Source organism: Cucurbita pepo, chromosome LG01, assembly GCF_002806865.2.
Source record: "Cucurbita pepo subsp. pepo cultivar mu-cu-16 chromosome LG01, ASM280686v2, whole genome shotgun sequence".
Taxonomy (NCBI): Eukaryota; Viridiplantae; Streptophyta; class Magnoliopsida; order Cucurbitales; family Cucurbitaceae; genus Cucurbita; species Cucurbita pepo.
The window spans coordinates 16782652-16806957 of record NC_036638.1 but is presented as its reverse complement, the minus strand read 5'-3'; the positions used below and the strand labels follow the sequence as shown (position 1 = coordinate 16806957).

The window sequence follows — 24306 nt, the reverse complement described above, 5'->3', positions numbered from 1 at the left end:
AAAAACAAAAAACAAAAAACAAATTCAATAAAAAACAACGAGCAAAAATTGTAATATATTAACAATAGTTCAACATTGTCATAAAACTAAAAACCGCTCAATACCGACATTTCTTGAAAGTGGATTAAAATAAAAAAAGTATAAGGATATATATAAATATATTTTAATTGATATATGCTTACTTATACGTGAACTTAATAAAGATAGAGAGTCCTACACGGTTAGAAAAATAAATATATTGTGATATAATAATATTATAATAAAGAGAAAATAAATACATTAGAATTTAACATTTGAAATTATATATAAAAAATTTAAGTGTATATATAAAAGAAAAAGGAATAATGAGCATAAATATATATAAAAGAAAAAGAAATATCTATTAGCATGGATCGAACTCGGGCGTGAGTCTTCCTAGGCTAGCCAGAGTACCACTCTGGTAAATTCATTATACAAAAACCAAACTGATTTAATTCAAATTCATAAAAATGAACCCAACCCAACCCTTATAGTTAGGGTTGGGTTATTCGAGTTGTTGGGTTGAATGTACGCTCCTATGCCTTACCTTTACTTGAAAAATAAGAAATATTCATTACGTAACCCTACTACTGGTCAGAAAATGCAATCATGCTTGGGGCTTATCATTTCATAAAAAACATTTCGAGTCTGGGCTAAAACTAGATGTGTACTACTTCTCTACACATGACTCACGTACATGCACATGGACCCACCAGACGAGTGTATATATACTCCTTGGGTTTGTCCTTCAACTAGCACACACTCATGCTGTCAGAGCCATAGAGGGAAAGGAGTCCGCATAATATTCTGACACACATAGATATCGTAATATACGAGTCCGTGCTCATCATAACGGGAAATTATTTGAAGACATACAAAAATGCATGAAGTCCCCCAAGCTTAAAATCATTCATACATAATTTCTAACAAATCTTCCATACTTAACATAGCTTACATGGTATGACATGGTGTATAGAGGTTAGGTTATCATTATCATAAAATGGTTCCACAACATACGACAATCACGTTTAGCATAGCTTATAAACTTGGCACAACATAACATAGTCTAACATATAACAATCATAACTATGACATGTGCAAGAGGTCACGAGAAACGTGTCATCATATATCATATAATTTGTCCAACCAAACCAATAGTAGAGTCACGAGCGACCTAAGCCAAAATCGCTAATTTAACCTTAGTGCTAGTCTAGAACTCAACTAATTAATATATACTCAATAAAAATTAAAAAATTTGAATCTCTCACATGTTTGGAAGTTTATTGGTTAACTTTATTTATTTATTTATTATTATTATTTTGTCCATATATGGTTTTTGTTTTATTACAACATGAGGAGAGCATGTCTCCACTTATTAATAACATATATTATTAATGTGAGGATATTTAATTAATTCTTTTTAGAACTCCTCTTTGTAGGGCCCATTGACATAGTCATTTCCCTAAGTAAATACTTTTGGATCTTCCCGGTCGACGTTTTCGGCAGCTCCGTCATGAATACCACCGTCTTCGGCGCCATAAACCGCGGCAGCTTCCCTCTGCAATACTCAATAATCTCCTCCTCTGTCGGCTTCTGAGTCAATCCCTCTCTCAAACTTACAAACGCACACGGCGTCTCCCCCCAAAACTCATCCAGCCGCGCCACCACCGCCGCCTCATTCACGGATGGATTCGTATACAAAATCGACTCCACCTCAACGCTGCTCAAATTCTCTCCGCCACTTATAATCACATCCTTTGACCGATCCTTAATCTCCAAATACCCATCAGGATGCATCACGCCAACATCTCCGGTATGGAACCACCCCTCCTCGGTCATCGACTTTGCCGTTGCTTCTCCATCTTTCCAATACCCAATCATGATTGTTCCTCCTCTCAAAACAATCTCTCCAATAGAAACTCCGTCTTGTTTCACACTCTTTCCGGTCTCTAAATCAACCACATCTACCGCCGCCATCGCTGCAGTCCTCACACCTTGCCGCGCTTTCAACCGCGCATGCTCTGTCGCCGGTAGCCGGTTCCACTCTGCCTTCCAAGAGCAGCAAGTCACAATCCCCGCTGTCTCTGTCAATCCGTATCCATGAGTAACATCAAATCCTAATGTTTCAATGCGTGACAAAACAGCCGCAGGCGGCGGTGCTCCACCAGTGAAAATCTTGACCGGTCGATCAAGAGGTCGGTTATCCAAAGAGTTCGTTAGCATATTCAACACCACCGGAGCTGCACACATGTGTGTGACGTGATGGCGACGAATTAGGGAATAAATCAATGCGGCATCGAATTTTCTAATGCATATATTTGTGCCACCGACGGCGGCCATTCCCCAAGTGAGACTCCATCCATTGATGTGAAACATGGGTAATGTCCATAAAAATGTCGATTGCTTTGGAACTCCCCATTCCAGAAGCATATCCAGAGTTACTATAAAAATTCCTCTGTGACAGTGAACCACTCCCTTCGGCGAGGAAGTGGTTCCAGAGGTGTAATTAAGAACGATTGGATCCCATTCGCTCGCCGGCCGAATCCACCGGAAATCTGAATCCCCTTTCCGAATCATTTCCTCATACGAACCCACAAAATTTCCTTCAATCAAAACAGAGGACGATGATTCCTCTGCTACAGCGTCGTCGGCAATGAGCACGAGCATTGGCCGGTTTATCTCCGGCGGGAACAAGGCCAAGGCATCTTGGATTAGTGCATAATATGCCTGATCGACAAATATGAGTTTTGATTCGCTATGGCAGAGCAGGACGGAGATGGTTCGAGCGTCGAGGCGGGTACTGATAGTGTTGAGAATGGCGCCGGCCATGGGAACAGCGAAGTGGAGTTCGTACATGGGGGGAGTGTTGGGAGAGATGACGGAGACGACGTGGCCTCTCTGGATGCCGGCGGAGGAAAGGGAAGAGGCGAGTTGAAGGCATCGATGGTGAGTCTCCGACCAGGTGTAGGTGGTGTGGGCGTAGATGATGGACGGAGAGTCGCCGTAGATGGTGGCGGCTCTTTCGAGGAAGCCGAGGGGAGTGAGGGGGGGAGAAATTGGCAGGTCTTGGCTTCAACTCTTCCATGGAAATGGATATGGTTAGAGCTCTGTAAATGGTTAGAGCTCTGTAATTAGCAGGTCGTGGCTTTAAGTAGATATTATTATTATTATTATTAATAAATTAAAACATGAATAATAATAACAATAAAGTCTACTTCTCTTATTATTAATAATAATAATAATAATATTATTATTATTATATTATTATTTTCATGTGTGATAGATCTATGTATTTAGGAGCTATGTTTAAAATTGGTAAGTTTCCAATCTCATATTTGAGACAAAAACAGAGCAACCATTACAGAGCTCTAACGTGTTTATTCATCTAATTAGCAGGTCGTGGTTATTCATCTTACGTATGAGTTGAATTATGAACGAAATCGGTAAAGTATGGGTAATTGAGAGACAAGTCGTTATGATATTATTTAAGATAATTGTACTATTATTTAAGTCTAACGTGTATGGGTAATTGAGAGACAAGTAGTTATGATAGGTTATGTAAGATTACAAAATAAGGCTTAAGAGAGAGACACTTGTAGCCTATTTGTTTCGGTAGGTCAGGATATTATGTGCGGTGACTAATATGAGGTCACCAACTACTCCATAGTAGTGAACTTGTCTAGATAAGAGCAATGGTCCACATAAGTATCATAGTTGGTAGGCACGGTGATATGAACAACGACCAAGGAATTTCCATACCTCAAGGTCCAATTACAAGGACGAGAGCCAAGAAGCTACAACAAACCTTATACAGTTATATTCAAGCTATGGTGAGCTCATCAAAGGAAATTCTAGAAGACGTTGGTGACCTCCCTTATATGTTATGCAAAGTTGAGCTTCAAGACAGAGATGAATTAAATGCACTTTAAGTTGCATTTAATGAACTCCGCTGAATTTATCAATAGTCCAAGGATGACTAATAAGCCCATTTTATTATTTGCATTATTTAATTATAGTTTAACTATTTGTTTTCATATTTAAGCTAGTTTTAAATATAGGAGTTAAGGTTATATTGTAACCCACATAGGTTACTATATTCCACCATTAACCAGCCATTTTAATATGGAGGTTATGGGTATTTCTCATTTACTAGCCCATTTAATTTTGGAGTTATGTATCACATAGGTTAAGGTTTGTAAAGGCTATATAAAGCCTTCTTTTCTTTGATTAGACATCAGATTTTGGAATTGAGAATAGAATTTCTATTTTAGCTTTGTTGAGAGCTAAACTTTCTTTGCAAATTCTTGTGTTTAGAACTTGCATGTAGAGTCATTCAAGTGGTATTGATCAAACCTCTTGTGGAGTGATTCGAATCACGAGTTTAGAAACGAGTTTTCTTTACTCTTGATCTTGATCATCAAGGTAATCCGTTCCATACTTTCCCTTGGGTTGATTTCCATATCACACGGGTCACTCCCCTCTTGATTATTATTATTTTACTATAAACTAACTCTAGAATTGAACTATCTAGATTGTTAATGTCATGCCCCGAGTGATACGAATTCACATGTGAAGTTACTCCTTACATGTATATGATATGATTCTACTAGGGTCATGCTCTACATGATAATATATGTTGTGATTCTACTATGCTTGTACTCGGTTCGTGCTCTACGTGAGACGAGAATACATATGGGGTCACTCCCTTTATGTACAAGTTTCTACTAGGATCGTGGCTTAACGATATGAACACCTGTGCGAGGTTATTTCTTACCTGTATATAAGATGATCCTCTAGGATTGTACCCTACATGATAGGGTCGCTCTCTATATGTATATGAGATGGTCTATTAGGATCCTACCAAATGCAATAAGAATTTCAAATGACAGGGGTTACTCCCCATGATTTAAATTATAGGAAGAAGATTCAAAGTTAAAAGAACTTCGATGTTGCACCGGATGGTGTTACTATAACACGTGCGGAAGCAATTTGGATCTTAGGCACTCTAAGTACATAAATTATAGTAAATTATCTTGCATGTTCAAAAGCATTAAAACTCAATGAGTTTGAATACTAACCTTTTGTAGTTCAAATTCCTTTTTCTTCACGAACCGATTTCGAACCACCACTAGTGTCTTCCCTACTATTTTCCGGCCTTAGAATGAGATTGTAGAATTCGGTGAGTGACTAAACTTAATAGGAATTTAGTATATGTTAAGAGAGATTTTTGAGAGATTTTTTCAAAATTTTTCGAGAAGTATTTCCATGTACCTGATCACTCTATTTATAGAGTCATGTTTGCATGTTCATGCAAATTTGAGATTACCAAATTTTGACACTTCAAATTCCACTCAAATTTGTGGGATTATGTTGCATGCAAATTTGCTTAAACCATATATTGACACTCAATATTTCACTAACTCAAACATGATTTTTCCATGAGGTGAAGTCAACCTTTTGACTTTTTTTTGTTTTAATTCAACAATTAATTTAAGTAATTAATTTCAAATCAAAATAATATTAAATGATTAATTAAATAATTTAATTAATATTTAATATGTCATTATTAATTTCTATTCATAATTAAAATATTTAAATCTTATTTAAATATCTCAAATTCTCTCTTTTTGTTTAATTCATAATTAAAATAAAATGTAGTTAAATATATGGTATATATTTAGCGTGTATTTCCTAATTTGAATTCGAACACTTCGAACTCACTTGTCACACTATTTAAGGTCTTGTCCGATGTGAGCTAGTAGGGGAACCTAATGGACCTACAGATCATGAGCTCTAACGATCCGAGATTATATAGCTAAACTCATTAGTCTTGTTAACCAACATTTGTTAACTACTAGAACACTCCACTATAGCCTAGTAGTTGCACTCCCCTCACTATAGACATATTTTTGTCCATTTGATATAACCATGATTAGTAAGTCGATCCTTCACAGGTTGTTCGTAACTAGAGATGGGTCAATTTACCGTTTTACCCTTAAAGTTACTTCTTGTTCCTTAAGTCCCAATGATCCTCTAATGAACAATTGGTTTGTGGTCCAACCACCAAACCGAATCCCTCTCGGGCCAATTAGAGGGTGGGGCCCCTTGTTCAAGACCTGGAGTCAGTACTTGAGGGAATAACCTCTCTACTATCCCTAAAAGCGGGTAGAAGTGAATTCCATCTTACACCCTATGTCCCCAACTATTCACCCAGTCTTACCCCTGAAATGGGAGGCTTATTGAGTCGGCGAACTCAGGCCACTCTCACCCATGCAAATCTAAGGATAATTTCGAATAAACAGGAGTTCATAGTTAGCTCAGGATTAAGATCGAGTTACTTAGGTCTTAACAGTAAACGACATTATAAAGTGAGAGTGGTTTTCTTCATGGTCCGATCTTATGCAATACTCATTGCATAGGACGCTCCCACTCACATGTCTCCACATGTACAATTTAGTGATCACATTGTTTATATCATATACAAAAGTGGGTCGCATTCATAGTGTCCCCAGAATAAGGTACTCAGCCTTATCCCTATACTATTGACCATTTTGATTATATACTTGAACTTGATTCACTCTTATGTCTCTACATCGTTCAAGTAATCATACTATAGCTAGAGTGTTTTTAATTTATTGGATTTAGATTAATGATCGAAAAATTCACTTTATTCAATTACAATATTTACTAAATAAACATCAATAATAACTTTATTGAAAACAGAATATGTTTTTGTTTACAAACTATGAGTTTTAGGACATAAAATCCAACAACACCACATATGTTTAATGGAAGATCATTAAATGTAGATTTATTTATTAGCATGTTTGATTAGTTTCGGCCAAAGATAAACTCACAAGGTTAAACTCACAATTTTCGAGACTTCGAGAAATGCAAAGAAAAGAAGAACAAAAAAAGTAAAATAAAACAAACAATTAAAAATGCGGAAAATACGGTAAAATTTTGTGCGATTTAAAATCATACAATATCATGGACAAAACCAAAATCAGAATCAACAGAATACAAAATAGGTATTCTTTTAGTTATTTACAAGCATGAAACCAGTGTGACAACCAAAAAAAATACAAATGACAAACGAGAAGAAAGGAATACAAATTAACATTGATATCCTGGGTCGACACTCCTATGTGGCGATTCAGTTCTGAATACCTACCCACTTCAACCAATACTTGAAAAAGAAAAGAGAACGGGATGAGTATAAAAAATACTCAATAACCCGCCTACCTTTGCCTAAAGTTTGTGTAACTACTTATCTAGATAAAGTGTGTCCTCCTTAGCTTCTGTTTCCGCTTGTTAAGCTCCAAATTTCCTAAAAACTCACTGGTAGATTTTGATTCAAGATAAATTAGAGTCAATACCAAAACTAGGACAAAAAACAAGCCAACAGAGACCGAACGAATTGAAAAGCACCTTGCATGTGCTCCAACACGCCTTCACGATCGAGTTGGACGATTCCACGTGCAGGTGACATGCATACAGGATGGAGATTTACTATATAGTCATTTACAATATATAGTCATTTACAATGTATACTATTGAAGAGCTAAGTAAACATTAGACTCCGTAACCTAATAAGTTGAAGATTTCTAAATACTCCCCACATAATAATCTGATAGCACTATTCACAGTACAACAAAGATAAAGAGATAAGATCTACTATTAGATAGGTTAATTACAATTAGCTATGTTGTTTAAATTAAAAATTTTAAAACAATAAATCAAATAAAATAACCACTAATAACATTGTTTAATAATGTATGAACAACTCGATTTTCAGTGATTTCTTCACAAACGACTCGGTTTAGGCCCTATTGACATGGCTATTTCCTTCGACACATACTTCTTGATCTTTCGGGTCCATGTTTTTTTGTGTTGAAGAGACACTAGTAGATACATGTATGAAAAGATACATGTGTTGAAGGGTCACTTGTACATGTATAGATACATGTATAAGGACATGTATGAATAGATACATGTAGGTTCATTGTTTCCTAATTAAATAGATGCATGACTTTTGGATAATGAATGGTAATGGGGAATGTCCCAATTCACCTCTATCTATATATATATATATATATATATATATGTATATGTATGTTTTGGTGGAAGAGGTAGAAAAAATCAATCAAGCATTCCTTCGTAGTTTTACAAATTTCTCTTCTCTCAAAGAATTCTACCAAATTTCTCTATTGTCACCAACAACTAGTATCAGAGCGATCTTGCAGCAACAAGAACGACAGTAGAAAGACAAGTTGATAACTACGTTCAGCCCGCTATCCCAAGATTCGATGGTCACTATGATCATTAGGCGATGTTCATGAAAAATTTCCTCAGATCAAAGGAGTTCTTTGATATGGTGGAGACGAGTTATGTAGAGCCAAATAAAGGCGAGGTACTCTCAGCTACTCAATAGCAACGGTTGGCAGCATCGAAGTTGAAGGACCTGAAGGTCAAGAACTATTTATTCCAGTCCATTGATCGGACTATCTTGGAAACAATGCTTCAGAAGAAGACATCCAAGTAAATTTGAGATTCTATGAGGAGGAAGTATCAAGGCTCAACGAGAATAAAGCGTGCTCAACTTCAAGCGGTTAGAAGAGACTTTGAAATTCTCCAAATGTAAAAGGGAGAAATGATGAATGATTATATTGGCAAGGTTATGAGTCTTGCAAGTAAAATGCAGATGCATGGTGATTCAATCACGGATGTTGCGGCTGTAGAAAAGATTTTGCGATCTCTAACTCCAAAGTTCGATTACATTGTATGTTCTATTGAAGAAGCAAACAATGTCGAAGAGATGCAAATAGATGAACTCCAAAGCTCCCTGCTAGTACATGAGCAGAAGGTGAAACTTCAAGCTCCAGAGGTAGAGGGCAAAGAATAGGCAGATGTCGTGGAGAGGCGGTTGAGAAAGAAGTGGAGATGTTGGCAGGTTAGCAGATCTAGTCAGAGACTATTATGACAACAAAGGCAAGAGACATTTTGACAAGTCTAAGGTGGAATGCTACAGATGTGAACGCCTTGGACATTACGAGAATGAATGTTATACCAAGCTCCAAAAGGAGAAAAGAGATCAATCCAACTTTGTGGAGAAAAGAGAAGAAGAAACATTGTTAATGTCATTCCATGCTATGAAGGTTGTAGATCAAGGTGTATGGGTCGTAGACTCTGGATGCACCAACTATATTACAGGTTGTAAGGAATTCTTCTCAACTCTGGATGAAAATTTTCATATATAGTTTGTCTTGGCAACAATTCAACTATCGAAGTGATGGGGTAAGGAACCGTAGATATCAAGACTAGAAATGGCTTTGTAGAGTCAATTTCGAATGTATTCTACATTCCTGATTTGAAGGTCAACTTACTTAGTATCGGTCCGTTACAAGAAAAGGGGTATGTGATCACATTCCAAAATAATGAATGTGAGATTTATGACTTCAAAAGAGAATCGATTCTAAGATGAAGATGATCACCAACTATCTATATCCGTTGACGTTCAATATCGTTGACAGAAGTTTGATAATTTAGAAAGAAGATACCAACTTGCTTTAGCACTTTAGGTATAGTCATCTACACTTTAAAGGATTAAAGACGTTGTCTTCAAAGAAGATGGTGACTGAGTTGCCAGACATCACTCCTCCAATAGAAATTTGCGAGAGCTGTGTAGTAGCAAAGCATGAAAGAAATTCTTTTCCATCCGAAAAATCAAGAAAAGCTCAACCAATTTTGGAGTTGATTCATTCAGACATATGTGGTCCAATCTCTCCAACATCAAATGGTAACAAAAATGTTTCATGACCCTCATCAATGATTTTAGTAGAAAAACATGAATTTACTCCTTGCATGCCAAATCAGAAGATTGCTTCAAGAAATTTTATGCTGTATGAAGACTGAAACTGGAGGAAGAGTGGAGGCTTTAAGAACTGACAGAGATGGAGAGTTTTGCTCTAACGAGTTTACAAAATTTTGTGAAGAGAAGGGCATAAGAAGGTAGTTGACAGCAACATATACACCACAACAAAATAGTGTGGCCGAAAGGAAGAATAAGATCATTCTCAACATGGTTTGAAGTTTGCTAAATAAATGAGAAGTTCCAAAGGAATTTTGGCCAGAAGCTGTTGTGTGGTCTGTTCACATTCTCAACCGAAGCCCTACTTTCTCTGTTAGAGATATGACTCCACAAGAAGCAGGGAGCGGAAGGAAGCCTGCGGTTGACCACTTTAGAATTTTTGGGTCCATACGATATGAACACGTTCCTGATGAGACAAGGAAGAAACTTGAGGACAAGAGTTTGAAGTGTGTGTTCTTTGGAGTAAGTGAGACTTCTAAGGCGTATAAGCTCTATGATCCTTTGACAAAGAAGGTGGTGGTAAGTCGTGATGTAATCTTTGACGAAAAGAAGACTTGGACATCGGAAGAAAAGATCACTATGAATCAGCAGATTCCTGTAGATCTTGAAGAAGAACCAGCTGAAGCCCCTATTCAGCCTCACTATGAGCATGGAGAGAGCTCATCACAAGCTCAACAAGAAGAACCAGTAGAAGAAGATCATGATCACAATCAAAGAAATCCAAGAACAAGAAAGAGGCCAAATTGGATGATTGATTATGAGATGGACTATGATTCAAGTGATAGTACTTATTTTGCATTCTTTATGGATAGTGATCTAATTGTCTATGAAGAAGCTGTAAAGGAGAAGAAATCAAATCCATAGAGAAGAATAAGATTTGGGAGCTCACTGATCTTCGTAAAGGGCAGAAAACAATTAGAGTAAAATGGGTTTTCAAAACCAAGTTTGGATAAGTACAAGGCACGACTAGTTGCAAAAGGATACAAGCAGAAGTATAGAGTTGATTATAAAGAGGTATTTGCACCAGTAGCACGTCAAGATACTATAAGGCTTATAAGTTCTATTGCAGCACAGAAATCATGGCCTATTTATCAACTTGATATGAAATAGGCCTTCCTACATGGAGAGCTTCAAAAAGAGGTATATGTGGAGCAACCAGAAGGTTTTGTTAAAAAAGGTAAAGAGGAAAAAGTGTACAGGTTGAAGAAAGCTTTGTAGGTTTGAAGCAAGCTCCGAGAGAATGGTACAGTTGCATTGATTCTCATTTTGAAAAAATGAGATTCACTAAATGCCCATATGAACATACATTGTATGTGAAAACTGAAAAGGGAGGTAACATTCTCATTATTAGCTTATATGTTGATGATTTAATATTTACTGGCAATAATAAACAAATGTTTGAACTTTTTAAGAAAAGCATGATAAAGGAATTTGAAATGACAGATCTTGGTTTGATGAGATATTTTCTTGAAGTAGAAGTTACTTGCCGCTGGTAACTTTATCTGTCAAAAGAAATATGCTCTAGAATTACTTGAAAGATTTAAACTGGATGAGTGCGCATTTGGAACTTCATCAGAATTGAGTATGGAGTTGCACAAGGACATTGAAGGGCGAGAGGTTGATAATAGGTACTTCAAACAAATTGTGGAAAGTTTGATGTACTTAACTTCAACAAGACCAGACATCATGTATGCGGTTAGTATGATAAGTCGCTACATGGAGCATCCAACGGAAAAACATCTCAATGCAGCAAGAAGATACTTCGTTATGTGAGAGGAACTTTTGATTTGGGAGTATTCTACAAGAAAGAAGATGATTCGAAGATGGTTGGCTATACAGACAGCAACTATGCAGGTGATATAGATGATCGTAAAAGTACTTCAGGAAGTATTTTCATGATGAGTTCTGAAGCTATTTGCTGGTCTTTAAAGAAGCAACTTATTGTAACACTCTCAACTACAAAAGCAGAGTTTGTGGCAGCAGTAGCAGCATGCTCGTGCCAAGCAATTTGGTTAAGAAAAATTCTTGAAATTCTTAATCAGAAGCAACCAGGTACGACGGTTATATATTGTGATAATATGTCAACTATTAAGTTGTCTAAAAATCCTGTGTTGCATGGAAGGAGTAAGCACATCGATGTTCGATTTCATTTCCTACGTGATTTCTGTAAAGAAGGCACTATTGAACTCAATTTTTGCCGAAGTGATGAACAAATCACAGACCTATTCACAAAGCCTTTGAAACAATCATTGTTCGAGAAGCTTAGAAGAAAGATGGGATGTGCATAATCCAAGATATAGTTCAAGAAGATGAAGTGAAGTCCTAAATTAATTTCTGCATAATTCAGTTTAAGGGAGGGTGTTATGCATGACTTTTGAATAATGAATGGTAATGAACATAATGTGAATATTATTAATTTTGATGTTAATATTTTTAAGAAATTGATTATAATTAATAATAATTTTCATATAAGAATAGCTATAGTGTGAATATTGTTATAAAATTATAAAATAGAAATAATGTGGTCTCGGTTAATTTATGTATGCATCTTTTACTTGGGTATCACATACCTATAGGCTTCCGCATTGGATCGTCCCCGAATCACATCTTACTAGGAGAGGTACTACTCTGATTCCATTTGCAATGACCCTATTTTCTTATTAAAAACATGGTCTCTAATGCATGCATAACATGACAGTTACGTGCAGAAACATTCCTTTAAAATATTTCATAAACAATGTCATGGATTTAAACGTTCATGGTAAAAGTTTTATAAAAAAAATAGTAGAAAATCAATAACGTGAAGTTTAAATAAAATAATGTCCTACCCTAACTTAAGTCACATTGTCATCACCCTGGCATCGTCATCCTTGCAGATGTGCCTTACCTTCACTTGAAAAATAAGAAATACTCCGTAAGTAACTCTACTACTGGGTCAGAACATGCAATCATGCTTGGGGCTTATCATTTCATAAAAAACATTTCCATGGCTTTGAACTCTACTTTCAAGTCTAGGCTAAAATGAGATGCGTAATACTTCTCTACACATGGTCCACGTACGTGCACATGGACCCATCAAACATGTATATATGTACCCCTTGGGTTTGTCCTTCAACTAGCACACTCATGCTGCCAGAGCCACAGAGGGAAAGGAGACTATATAATGTCATGACACACATAGATACCGTAATATACGCGTACGTTCTCATCATAACGGAAAATTATCTCAAGACATACAAAAATGCATGAAGTCCCCCTAGCTTAAAATCATGGCGTAAGTTTATGATGTAAGTCAAACCTCCGTTCATTAATAACATATGACTATTGAATCATGCATAGATAATTTCTAACAAATCTTCCATACTTAACCTATCTTACATGGTATGACATGATGTATAGAGGTTTATACTCCGTAGGTTATCATTATCATAAAATGGCTCAAGAACATAGCACAATAATATTATAGCACAACTTATAAACTTAGCGTAGCATAACATAGTATGACATGACATGGCATAATAAAGATCTTGGTTAACTTTTATTTATTTATTTATTTATTGTTGTGAATAACATTTATTATTATTGGGAGGATATTTCAACGATTGTTTTTAGAGATCCTCTTTGTAGGACCGATTGACATAGCCATTTCCCTAAGTAAATGCTTTTGGATCTTTCCGGTGGACGTTTTGGGCAGATCTGTCATGAACACCACCGTCTTCGGCACCATAAATCGCGGCAGATTCCCTCCGCAATACTCAATAATTTCCTCTTCGATCGGTTTTTGAGCCAATTCCTCTCTTAAGCTAATAAACGCACACCGCGTCTCCCCCCAAAACTCATCTGGTCGCGCCACCACTGCCGCCTCATTCACGGATGGATTCGCATACAAAATCGACTCCACCTCAACGCTGCTCAAATTCTCTCCGCCGCTTATAATCACATCCTTCCACCGGTCCTTAATCTCCAAATACCCATCAGGATGCATCACTCCAACATCTCCGGTAAAGAACCACCCATCCTCGGTCATCGACTTCGCCGTCGCTTCTAAATCTTTAAAATACCCAACCATGATCGACCCACCTCTTAGAACGATCTCTCCGGTCGAAACTCCATCTTGTTTCACACTCCTCCCAGTATTCGAGTCCACCACGTCTACAGCCGTCATTGCCACTGCCCTCACCCCCTGCCGCGACTTCATTCGTGCCCTCTCCATGCCTGGTAGCAGGTTCCACTGCGCCTTCCATGAGCAGAAAACAACTGGCCCCCCTGTCTCTGTTAGTCCATATCCGTGAGTAACATCGAACCCCAACGATTCAGTGTGGAACACAACTGCTGCAGGCAATGGTGCTCCAGCAGTGAGAATCTTGACAGGCCAATCAAGAGTTGGGTTGCTTGGAGAGTTGGCTAGCATGTTCAACACCACTGGAGCTCCACATAAGTGCGTCACGTGATGGCGGCGAATTAGGGAATAAATCAATCCGGCATCGAATTTTCTAATGCATATATTTGTGCCACCGACGGCGGCCATTCCCCAACTGAAACTCCATCCATTGCAGTGAAACATGGGCAATGTCCATAAATAAACCGATTGCTTTGGAACTCCCCATTCCAGAAGTATATCCAGAGTTACTATAAAACTTCCTCTGTGACAGTGAACCACTCCCTTCGGCGAGGAAGTGGTTCCAGAGGTGTAATTAAGAACGATTGGATCCCATTCGCTCGCCGGCCGAATCCACCGGAAATCTGAATCCCCTTTCCGAATCATTTCCTCATACGAACCCACAAAATTTCCTTCAATCAAAACAGAGGACGATGATTCCTCTGCTACAGCGTCGTCGGCAATGAGCACGAGCATTGGCCGGTTTATCTCCGGCGGGAACAAGGCCAAGGCATCTTGGATTAGTGCATAATATGCCTGATCGACAAATATGAGTTTTGATTCGCTATGGCAGAGCAGGACGGAGATGGTTCGAGCGTCGAGGCGGGTACTGATAGTGTTGAGAATGGCGCCGGCCATGGGAACAGCGAAGTGGAGTTCGTACATGGGGGGAGTGTTGGGAGAGATGACGGAGACGACGTGGCCTCTCTGGATGCCGGCGGAGGAAAGGGAAGAGGCGAGTTGAAGGCATCGATGGTGAGTCTCCGACCAGGTGTAGGTGGTGTGGGCGTAGATGATGGACGGAGAGTCGCCGTAGATGGTGGCGGCTCTTTCGAGGAAGCCGAGGGGAGTGAGGGGGGGAGGAATTGGCAGGTCTTGGCTTCAACTCTTCCATGGATGCTCTGTTTTTGTAACTTATAAATTGAAAAGTTATCAATTAAAATAATAATATACTGGTAGATTTTTTTTTTAGCTTTGTTATTTACATTTTACCAAACAAAATACACCAATTTGATTTGTTTTTATTTCTTTATAAACCTATTTGGTCTTTAATCACTTTGAACGGTAGTTGAAAATGTATGAGTTCTTTTTTTTTTTTTTTTTTTTTTTTTTTTTTTTTNACTACTTCCCATTATTGATTGATATGATCCAACTTCTTGATTAATTGCAAGTTGATATAAGTTAAATTAATATTATACATTATTCGCAATTTACTAAAATAATCAAATAAGTTATTAAATTAGTGTAACGAGTTCACAATATAAATTTTAATGAATTAAGGTAAAGTAGTATTGTCCGTTTTGGCTTGTTACGCATTGTCGTCGACTTCACAGTTCCCCTCTCTAACGTCTTTGCTGACATACCCTTGAGGGCACAACATTCTCACTATCATACCGCCCAATCTCTACCCCCTTGAGTCACAGCATTCTCGCTGGCATACCACCTAGTGTCTACCGCCCTTTATGCACAACGTCCTCCCTAACATACCGCCTGGTGTCTGATATTGACGAGCATGAGAACTGTAACTATTGATAAATACGGAGATTCTTAAAATTTAAATAGTATTTTTAATTTTTAATTTTTTTTTTTTGAAAATTTAACATTTTTTTGAAATAAAATATTAAGTCTGTTCATTCAAAATTATATTTTTAATTTTTTTTAATTTAAAGGTATTTTTAGATATTTTTTATATTTTTTTTAATTTAAAAATATTATTAAAACTTTAATTATTTTTAGACCCGCAAAATTTAAGAATATTTTTTTAAATTTAAGTGTATTGGGAATATTCTTTTATTAATTTAGGTGGGCAATTTTTTCTACCTAAATTAATATGTTTATAGCTTAGACTAGGAATTGGTATGTTTGGCTTAATTTCTTAATAAAGCCTATACATTATGGTGAATTGGAATGAACCAAATAATGTAACAACGATCTGAGTTGAATTATGAACGAAATTGGTAAAGTATGGGTAATTGAAATACAAGTCGTTATGATATTATTTAAGATAATTGTACTATTATTTAAGTCTAACGTGTATAGGTAATTGAGAGACAAGTCGTTATGATAGGTTATGTAAGATTACAAAATAAGGCTTAAGAGAGAGACACTTGTAGTCTTTTTGTTTCGGTAGGTCAGGATATGTGCGGGGACTAATATGAGGTCACCAACTACTCCATAGCAGTGAACTTGTCTAGATAAGAGCAATGGTCCGCATGAGTATTAATAGTTGGTAGGCATAGGGTCTTTCCCCTCTTGATTATTATTATTTTCCTACAAACTAACTCTAGAATTGAACTATCTAGATTGTTAATGTCATGCCCTGAGTAATATGAATTCACATGTGAAGTTATTCTTTACATGTATATGATATGATTCTATTATGGTCACGCTCTACATGATAATATATGTTGTGATTCTACTATGCTTGTGCTCGGTTCATGCGCTACGTGAGACGAGAATACATATGGGGTCACTCTCTTTATGTACAAGTTTCTACTAGGATCGTGCCTTAACAATATGAACACCTGTGCGAGGTCATTTCTTACCTGTATATAAGATGATCCTCTAGGATTGTACCCTACATGATAAGGTTGCTCCTTACATGTATATGAGATGGTCTACTAGGATCATACCCAATGCGATAAGAATTTCAAATGACGAGGGTTGCTTTCCCATGATTAAGATTATATGAATAAGATTCAAAGTTAAAAGAACTGCTAATGGAAGATCATTGAATGTGGATTTATTTATTAGCATGTTTGATTAGTTTCACCCAAAGATAAACTCACAATTTTCGAGACTTCGAGAAAGACAAAGAAAAGAAGAAGAAAAAAAAGTAAAATAAAACAAACAATTAAAAATGCAGAAAATACCTTAAAATTTTGTGGGATTTAAAATCATACAATATCATAGACAAAACCAAAATTAGAATATAAATACAAAATAGGTATTGTTTTAGTTATTTACAAGCATGAAACGGGTGCGAAAACCAAAACAAAAGAATACAAATTAACACTGGTACCCTGGGTCAACACTCGTATGTGGTGATTCAGTTTTGAATACCTACCCACTTCGACCAATACCTAAAAATGAAAAGAGAACGGGGACGAGGATAAAAAATACTCAATAACCAACCTACCTTTGCCTAAAGTTTGTGTAACTACTTATCTAGATAAAATGTGTCCTCCTTAGCTTCTGTTTCTCTGCTTGTTAAGCTCCAAATTTCCTAAAAACTCGTCGGTAGACTTTGATTCAAGATCAATTAGAGTCAATATCAAAACCAGGACGAAAAATAAGCCAACATCGACCGAACGAATTGAAAAACACCTTGCATGTGCTCCGACATGACTTCACGATCGAGTTGGACGGTTCCACGTGCAGGTGACATTCATACCGGATGGAGATTTACTATATAGTCATTTACCATATATACTATTGAATAGCTAAGTAAATATTAGACTCCATGGGAGATTTCTAAATACTCTCCCATAATAATCTGATAGCACTGCACAGTACAAGATAAACATCTACTAAGATAATTAGATAGGTTAATGACAATTAGCTATGTTTGTTTAAATTAAACATTTTAAAATAAGAAATCAAATAAAATAACTAGTAATAACATTGTTTAATAATGTATGAACAACTCGATTTTTAGTGATTTCTTCACAAACGTCTCGGTTTAGGCCCTATTGACATGGCCATTTCTTTCGACACATACTTCTTGATCTTTTCGGTCCATATTTTTTATGTTGAAGAGACACTAGTAGATACATGTATAAATAAATGCATTAAGGACCTTGTTTTTAATAAGAACATAGAGTCATTGTAAATGGAATTAGAGCAGTAACATTCCTTTAAATATTTCATAAACAATGTCATGGGCTTGAACGTTCATAGTAAAATCTTTAAAAACAACACAGCAGAGAATCAATAATGTGAATTTTAAATAAAATAATGTCCTAATCTAACCTAAGAGCTATATATAAGATAAATGTATCTACCAAGTCCCATTGTCGTCACCGTGGCATCGTCATCCATGCATATGTGTCTTACCTTTACTTGAAAAATGCAATCATGTTTGGGGCTTATCATTTCATAAAAAATATTTTCATGGCTTTGAACTCTGCTTTCAAGTTTGGGCTAAAACTAGATGTGTCTTCGCTACCAGACCAGTGTATATGTGTCCCTTGGGTCTGTCCTTCAACTAGCAGCACACTCATGCTGCCAGAGCCATGGAGGAAAAAAAGTCCGAATGATATCATGACACACATAGATATTGTAATGTACGCGTCCGTGCTCATTATAACGAGAAATTATCCCGATGCACATGACATACAAAAATGCATGAGGTCCTCCAAACTTAACATCATGGCGTAAGTTTATGATACAAGTCAAACCTCCATTAATTAATAACATAACGGCTTGTGAATCATGCATCCATAATTTCTAACAAATCTTCCATACTTAACGTAGCTTACATGGTATGACATGGTGTATAGAGGTTAGGTTATCATTATCATAAAATGGCTCCACAACATACCACAATCACGTTTAGCATAGCTTATAAACTTTGCACAGCATAACATAACAATCATTATTATGACATGTGCAGGGGGCCACAAGAAACGTGTCATCATACATCATATAATTTGTCCAATCAAACCAATAATAAAGTCACTTACTTCGTGACTTAAGCCAAAATCGCTAATTTAACCGTCTAGAACTAAACTAATTAATATATTCTCAATAAAAATTTAAAAATTTGAATCTCCCACACGTTTGGAAGTTTATTTGTTAACTTTATTTATTTATTTATTTATTTATTTATTATTATTATTATTTTGTCGTCTTTGTCTTATTACAACATGAAGAGGAGATCATGTCTCCACTTATTAATAACATTTATTATTAATGTGAGGATATTTAATTAATTCTTTTTAGTAGGGCCCATTGACATAGCCATTTCCCTAAGTAAATACTTTTGGATCTTTCCGGTCGACGTTTTCGACAGCTCCGTCATGAACACCACCGTCTTCGGCGCCATAAATCGCGGTAGCTTCCCTCTACAATACTCAATAATCTCCTCCTCCGTCGGCTTTCGAGTCAACCCTTCTCTCAAGCTCACAAACGCGCACGGCGTCTCCCCCCAAAACTCATCCGGTCGCGCTACCACCGCCGCCTCATTCACGAATGGATTCATATATAAAATCGACTCCACCTCAACGCTGCTCAAATTCTCTCCGCCGCTTATAATCACATCCTTTGACCGGTCCTTAATCTCCAAATACCCATCAGGATGCATCACTCCGACATCTCCGGTAAAGAACCACCCCTCCTCGGTCATCGACTTCCCCGTCGCTTCTAAATCTTTAAAATACCCAAGCATCAGCGACCCAACTCTCAGAACAATCTCTCCGATCGATACTCCATCTCTTGCCACACTCTTCCCAGTCTCTAAATCCACCACATTCACTGCCGGAGTCGCCACCGTCCTCACCCCCTGCCGCGACTTAAGCCGCGCCCTCTCCACCGCCGGTAGTTGGTTCCACTCTGCCTTCCACGAGCAACAAACAACGGTCCCCCCTGTTTCTGTCAGGCCATATCCATGAGTAACATCGAACCCCAATGATTCAATACGGAAGAGAATTGTGGCAGGCACCGGCGCTCCGGCAGTGAGAATTTTGACCGGCCAATCAAGTGGTCGGATGTTTGGAGAATTCGTTAACATATTCAACACCACCGGAGCTCCACATAAGTGTGTCACGTGATGGCGGCGAATTAGGGAATAAACCAATGCCGCATCGAATTTTCTAATGCATATATTTGTGCCGCCTATCAAGTTTATGCAAAACTGTACCTCACACTATTGAGGACATATTCTATTTATATTGGCAAAAGATTAACTAATAGATCCGATTTCATAGGAAACTAACGAAGTAAGCCTATTCTTATGGCATGACTAACTTCAAGCTATTCTAATGGATTGACCAATTCTAACAGTCCCCTTCAATCCCAACAAGTCTTGTACATGTTGAGATTGTTACAATGTGTAGTAAAAGGAGTTTTAGACAGTGGTTTTGTCAGGATATCAGCTACTTGATCACTTGATGAAATGAACCGAACTTCCATTGCTTTACGTGCTACTTGTTCTCGAACAAAATGAAAATCAACTTCAATATGTTTCGTTCTAGCATGAAATACTGGATTTGAAGTTAAATATGTAGCTCCGAGGTTGTCACACCAGAGGCGAGGAGCCTTTGATTGATACACGCCCAGTTCCTTCAGTAATGACTTGATCCAAATCATTTCTGCAGTAAGATTCGCAATGGCCTTGTATTCTGCTTCGGTGCTTGATCTTGACACTGTAGCCTGTTTTCTGGAACTCCATGAGATTAGATTTGCTCCAAGAAATACAGCAAAGCCGCTAGTTGAACGTCGATCATCGGGACAACCAGCCCAATCAGCATCAGAAAACCCCGACAACATCATGGTTGATTTCTGAATTTTCACTCCTAATGCTAGTGTGCCTTTAACATAACGAAGAATTCTCTTCACAGCACCCCAATGAGCATCAGTAGGTGTATGAAGATATTGACACACTTTATTGACAGCAAATGCCAAATCAGGCCTAGTCATTGTCAAATATTGTAGTGCTCCCACTGTACTTCTGTATTTGAATTGTTCTTCAGCTGATAAGGGTATTCCTTGTTCTCTGAATAATTTTTCAGCAGAACCCATTGGTGTAGACATAGGTTTGCATTTTTCCATGTTTACTCTTTTCAACAAATCTAAGGCATATCGTCTCTGTGACAGTATGATACCATCTCGTGTTTTCTTGACTTCAATACCCAGAAAATACTCAAGACCACCCAAATCTTTTACTGCAAAATCTATTTTCAATTTCTGAATCAACCTTTCGGTTGCTTGATCAGAGGAGCTCACAATAATTATATCATCAACATAGATGAGCATATAGATAGTTATCTCTCTGTTTTTGAGAATAAAAAGAGATGAATCAGCTACTGAAGCCTTGAAGCCTAACTCAATAAGTTTTCCAGTCAACCTTGAATGCCAAGCTTTTGGGGCTTGTTTCAGGCCATAAAGGGCTTTCTTGAGCTTGCATATGTAATTCTTTGGTTTGGCTGAGTCTTGAAATCCTGGTGGTTGTCGCATGTACACTTCCTCTTTCAGAATTCCATGCAAAAATGCATTTTGGATATCAACTTGTCTCATATTCCAGCCCTTGGTTACTGCTAGCGAAAGAATGACCCTGATTGTTGACGGTTTGATCACAGGGCTAAAAGTATCAGTGTAATCAACACCAAATCTTTGCTTGAATCCTTTGGCAACTAATCTTGCTTTTAATCTTTCAACTGACCCATCTGCTTTTCTTTTCACTTTATACACCCATTTACTATCAATGAGATTTATTCCAGGTTTGGGTGGAACTAGATCCCAAGTGGCATTTCGTTTTAGCGCTGAGAGCTCATCATTCATTGCTCCTCTCCATCTTGGATGTTGCATGGCTTCCTGCAGGTTTCGAGGTTCAGTAGCAGTCTCTATGATCGGAGTTGTGATAGTTACAGCGCTTGCGAATTTTCTTGAGGTTTCTGAATATCTGATAGTTCCATCAGTGAATTGTTTAGCTTGTACAATGTTATTTCTCAACCTTGTTCGCATTGGATGTTGACTAGCTGCTTCAGTTGGTTGATCAGACACATGTTCATGAGTTTGGTTTTGAGCATTGATCGAACTGCTCTCAGCTTCATATTCTGCAATTTCCTCTGAACTTCTTGTATTATCTGCAGAAGATAAGCTGACACCAGACAAGTTGTCACTAGCAATATTATCAGTTTGACCATCATTCATATGGGAATTACTAACAACTGGTTCAATATCTGTAAGAGCATTTTCAGTGTAAAAACTAGCAAGTTTGGCTAAGGCTGGAAGTAGAACAGGATGATGTGGATTTGTGGTTTTGTTTGGTGGCTTAGATTCTTCAAAAGGAAAAATATTTTCATCGAAAACCACGTCTCTAGAGATGTAAATACGTCCTGTACTTCTATTTAAGCATTTATATCCCTTATGAGAAGAACTATAACCCAAGAATATACATCTAGTAGTTCTGAAACTCAGTTTCTTGTTGTTGTAAGGCCTTAAATTAGGCCAGCAAGCACAGCCAAACACCCTAAGCATGGAGTAGTCTGGACTTTTACCAAACAATTTATGAAGTGGTGTGTCTTGTTGTATGGTTCGGCTGGGCATTCTATTTATAAGAAAGCAAGCTGTGTTGAAAGCTTCATCCCAGTAGGATAGAGGCATGTTGGCTTGAGCGAGTAAAGCAAGGCCAGTTTCTACAATGTGTCTGTGTTTTCTTTCGACTAACCCATTCTGCTGGTGTGTGTGAGGACAGGAGATATGATGTTCAATGCCTGTGGATTTGAAATAATTGTGTAACCGATGGTATTCACCCCCCCAATCTGATTGGACGGAGCGAATTTTGGTATTTAGCATAGTTTCAACATGTTTTTGAAATTGAAGGAACACAGACTCAACATCAGATTTGCATCTCAGAAAGTAAATCCAAACATAACGACTAAAATCATCAACAAAGGAAACATAATATTTGGAATTATTTACTGACGCAATGGATGGACCCCATACATCAGTGTGAATTAATTGAAGGGGTGCTGTAGATACATGCTGAGAAGAACCAAATGGCAATTGATGTGCTTTCCCTAATTGACAAGCATTACAAATTGAGGAAGAGGGAATATTAGTATCTATAGCTAANACCGCCGACGGCGGCCATTCCCCAACTGAAACTCCACCCATTGGCATGAAACATGGGTAATGTCCATAAATAAACCGATTGCTTTGGAACTCCCCATTCCAGAAGTATATCCATTGTTATTATAAAACTTCCTCTGTGACAGTGAACCACTCCCTTCGGCGAGGAAGTGGTTCCAGAGGTGTAATTAAGAACGATTGGATCCCATTCGCTCGCCGGCCGAATCCACTGGAACTCTGAATCCCCTTTCCGAATCATTCCCTCATACGAATCCACAAAATCTCCTTCAATCAAAACAGAGGACGATGATTCCTCTGCTGCAGCGTCGTCGGCAATGAGGACGAGCATTGGACGGTTTGTCTCCGGCGGGAACAAGGCCAAGGCATCTTGGATTAAGGCATAATATGACTGATCGACAAATATGAGTTTTGATTCGCTATGGCAGAGCAGGACGGAGATGGTTCGAGCGTCGAGGCGGGTATTGATAGTGTTGAGAATGGCGCCGGCCATGGGAACAGCAAAATGGAGTTCGTACATGGGGGGAGTGTTGGGAGAGATGACGGAGACGACGTGGCCTCTCTGGATGCCGATGGATGAGAGGGAAGAGGCGAGTTGAAGGCATCGATGGTGAGTCTCCGACCAGGTGTAGGTGGTGTGGGCGTAGATGATGGACGGAGAGTCGCGGTAGATGGTGGCGGCTCTCTCAAGCAAGCCGATGGGAGTGAGGGGGGAGGAATTAGCAGGTGTTGGCTTCAAATCTTCCATAGAAATGGATATGGTTAAAGCTCTGTAATGGTTGCTCTGTTTTTGTCTCAAATATGAGAATGCCGTTGTAACTTATAAATTGGAAACTTGCCAATTTTAAACATAGCTACTAAATACATAGATCTATCACACATGAAAATAATAATATAATAATAATAATAATAATATTATTATTATTATTATTATTATTAAGAGAAGTAGACTTTATTGTTATTATTATATATTATTATTATTCATGTTTTAATTTTTTTATTTATTTAATTTTTTTTTTTTTTTTAAAACGTAACTCAAATATAGACCTCAGTATAAGAATAATTTATAAGTTGATATATGTTAAATTAATATTATACATTATTCAATCAATAACCGAGCAATTTATTAAAATAATCAAATAAGTTCGAGCTCGCAATATAAATTAATTAATTTAGGGTAAAGTAGTATTGTCCGTTTTGGCCCGTTACACATCGTCGTTAGCTTCAC

At 37.5% G+C, this 24306-nt stretch overlaps 3 protein-coding genes across 3 annotated transcripts; all 3 read right to left on the bottom strand.

The window, feature by feature from the left end:
• Positions 1-1365: 1365 nt before the first annotated feature.
• On the bottom strand, positions 1366-3103 carry LOC111810581 (probable acyl-activating enzyme 5, peroxisomal). The gene is given in 2 exon segments (XM_023697311.1): positions 1366-3066; positions 3068-3103. Coding segments are annotated over 2 exon segments (1674 nt in total). The 3' UTR covers positions 1366-1428.
• A 10318-nt stretch (positions 3104-13421) lies between these two features.
• On the bottom strand, positions 13422-15162 carry LOC111809683 (probable acyl-activating enzyme 5, peroxisomal). Its single transcript, XM_023696066.1, is given in 2 exon segments — positions 13422-15125; positions 15127-15162. Coding segments are annotated over 2 exon segments (1677 nt in total). The 3' UTR covers positions 13422-13484.
• Positions 15163-19103: 3941 nt separating this feature from the next.
• On the bottom strand, positions 19104-23869 carry LOC111809693 (probable acyl-activating enzyme 5, peroxisomal). Its single transcript, XM_023696078.1, has 2 exons — positions 23070-23869; positions 19104-20102 (listed from the first exon to the last, which is right to left on the bottom strand). The coding sequence occupies exons 1-2, from the start codon at positions 23824-23826 to the stop codon at positions 19198-19200; spliced, it is 1662 nt and encodes a 553-aa protein (XP_023551846.1). The 5' UTR covers positions 23827-23869; the 3' UTR covers positions 19104-19197.
• Between the last annotated feature and the right edge of the window lie 437 nt (positions 23870-24306).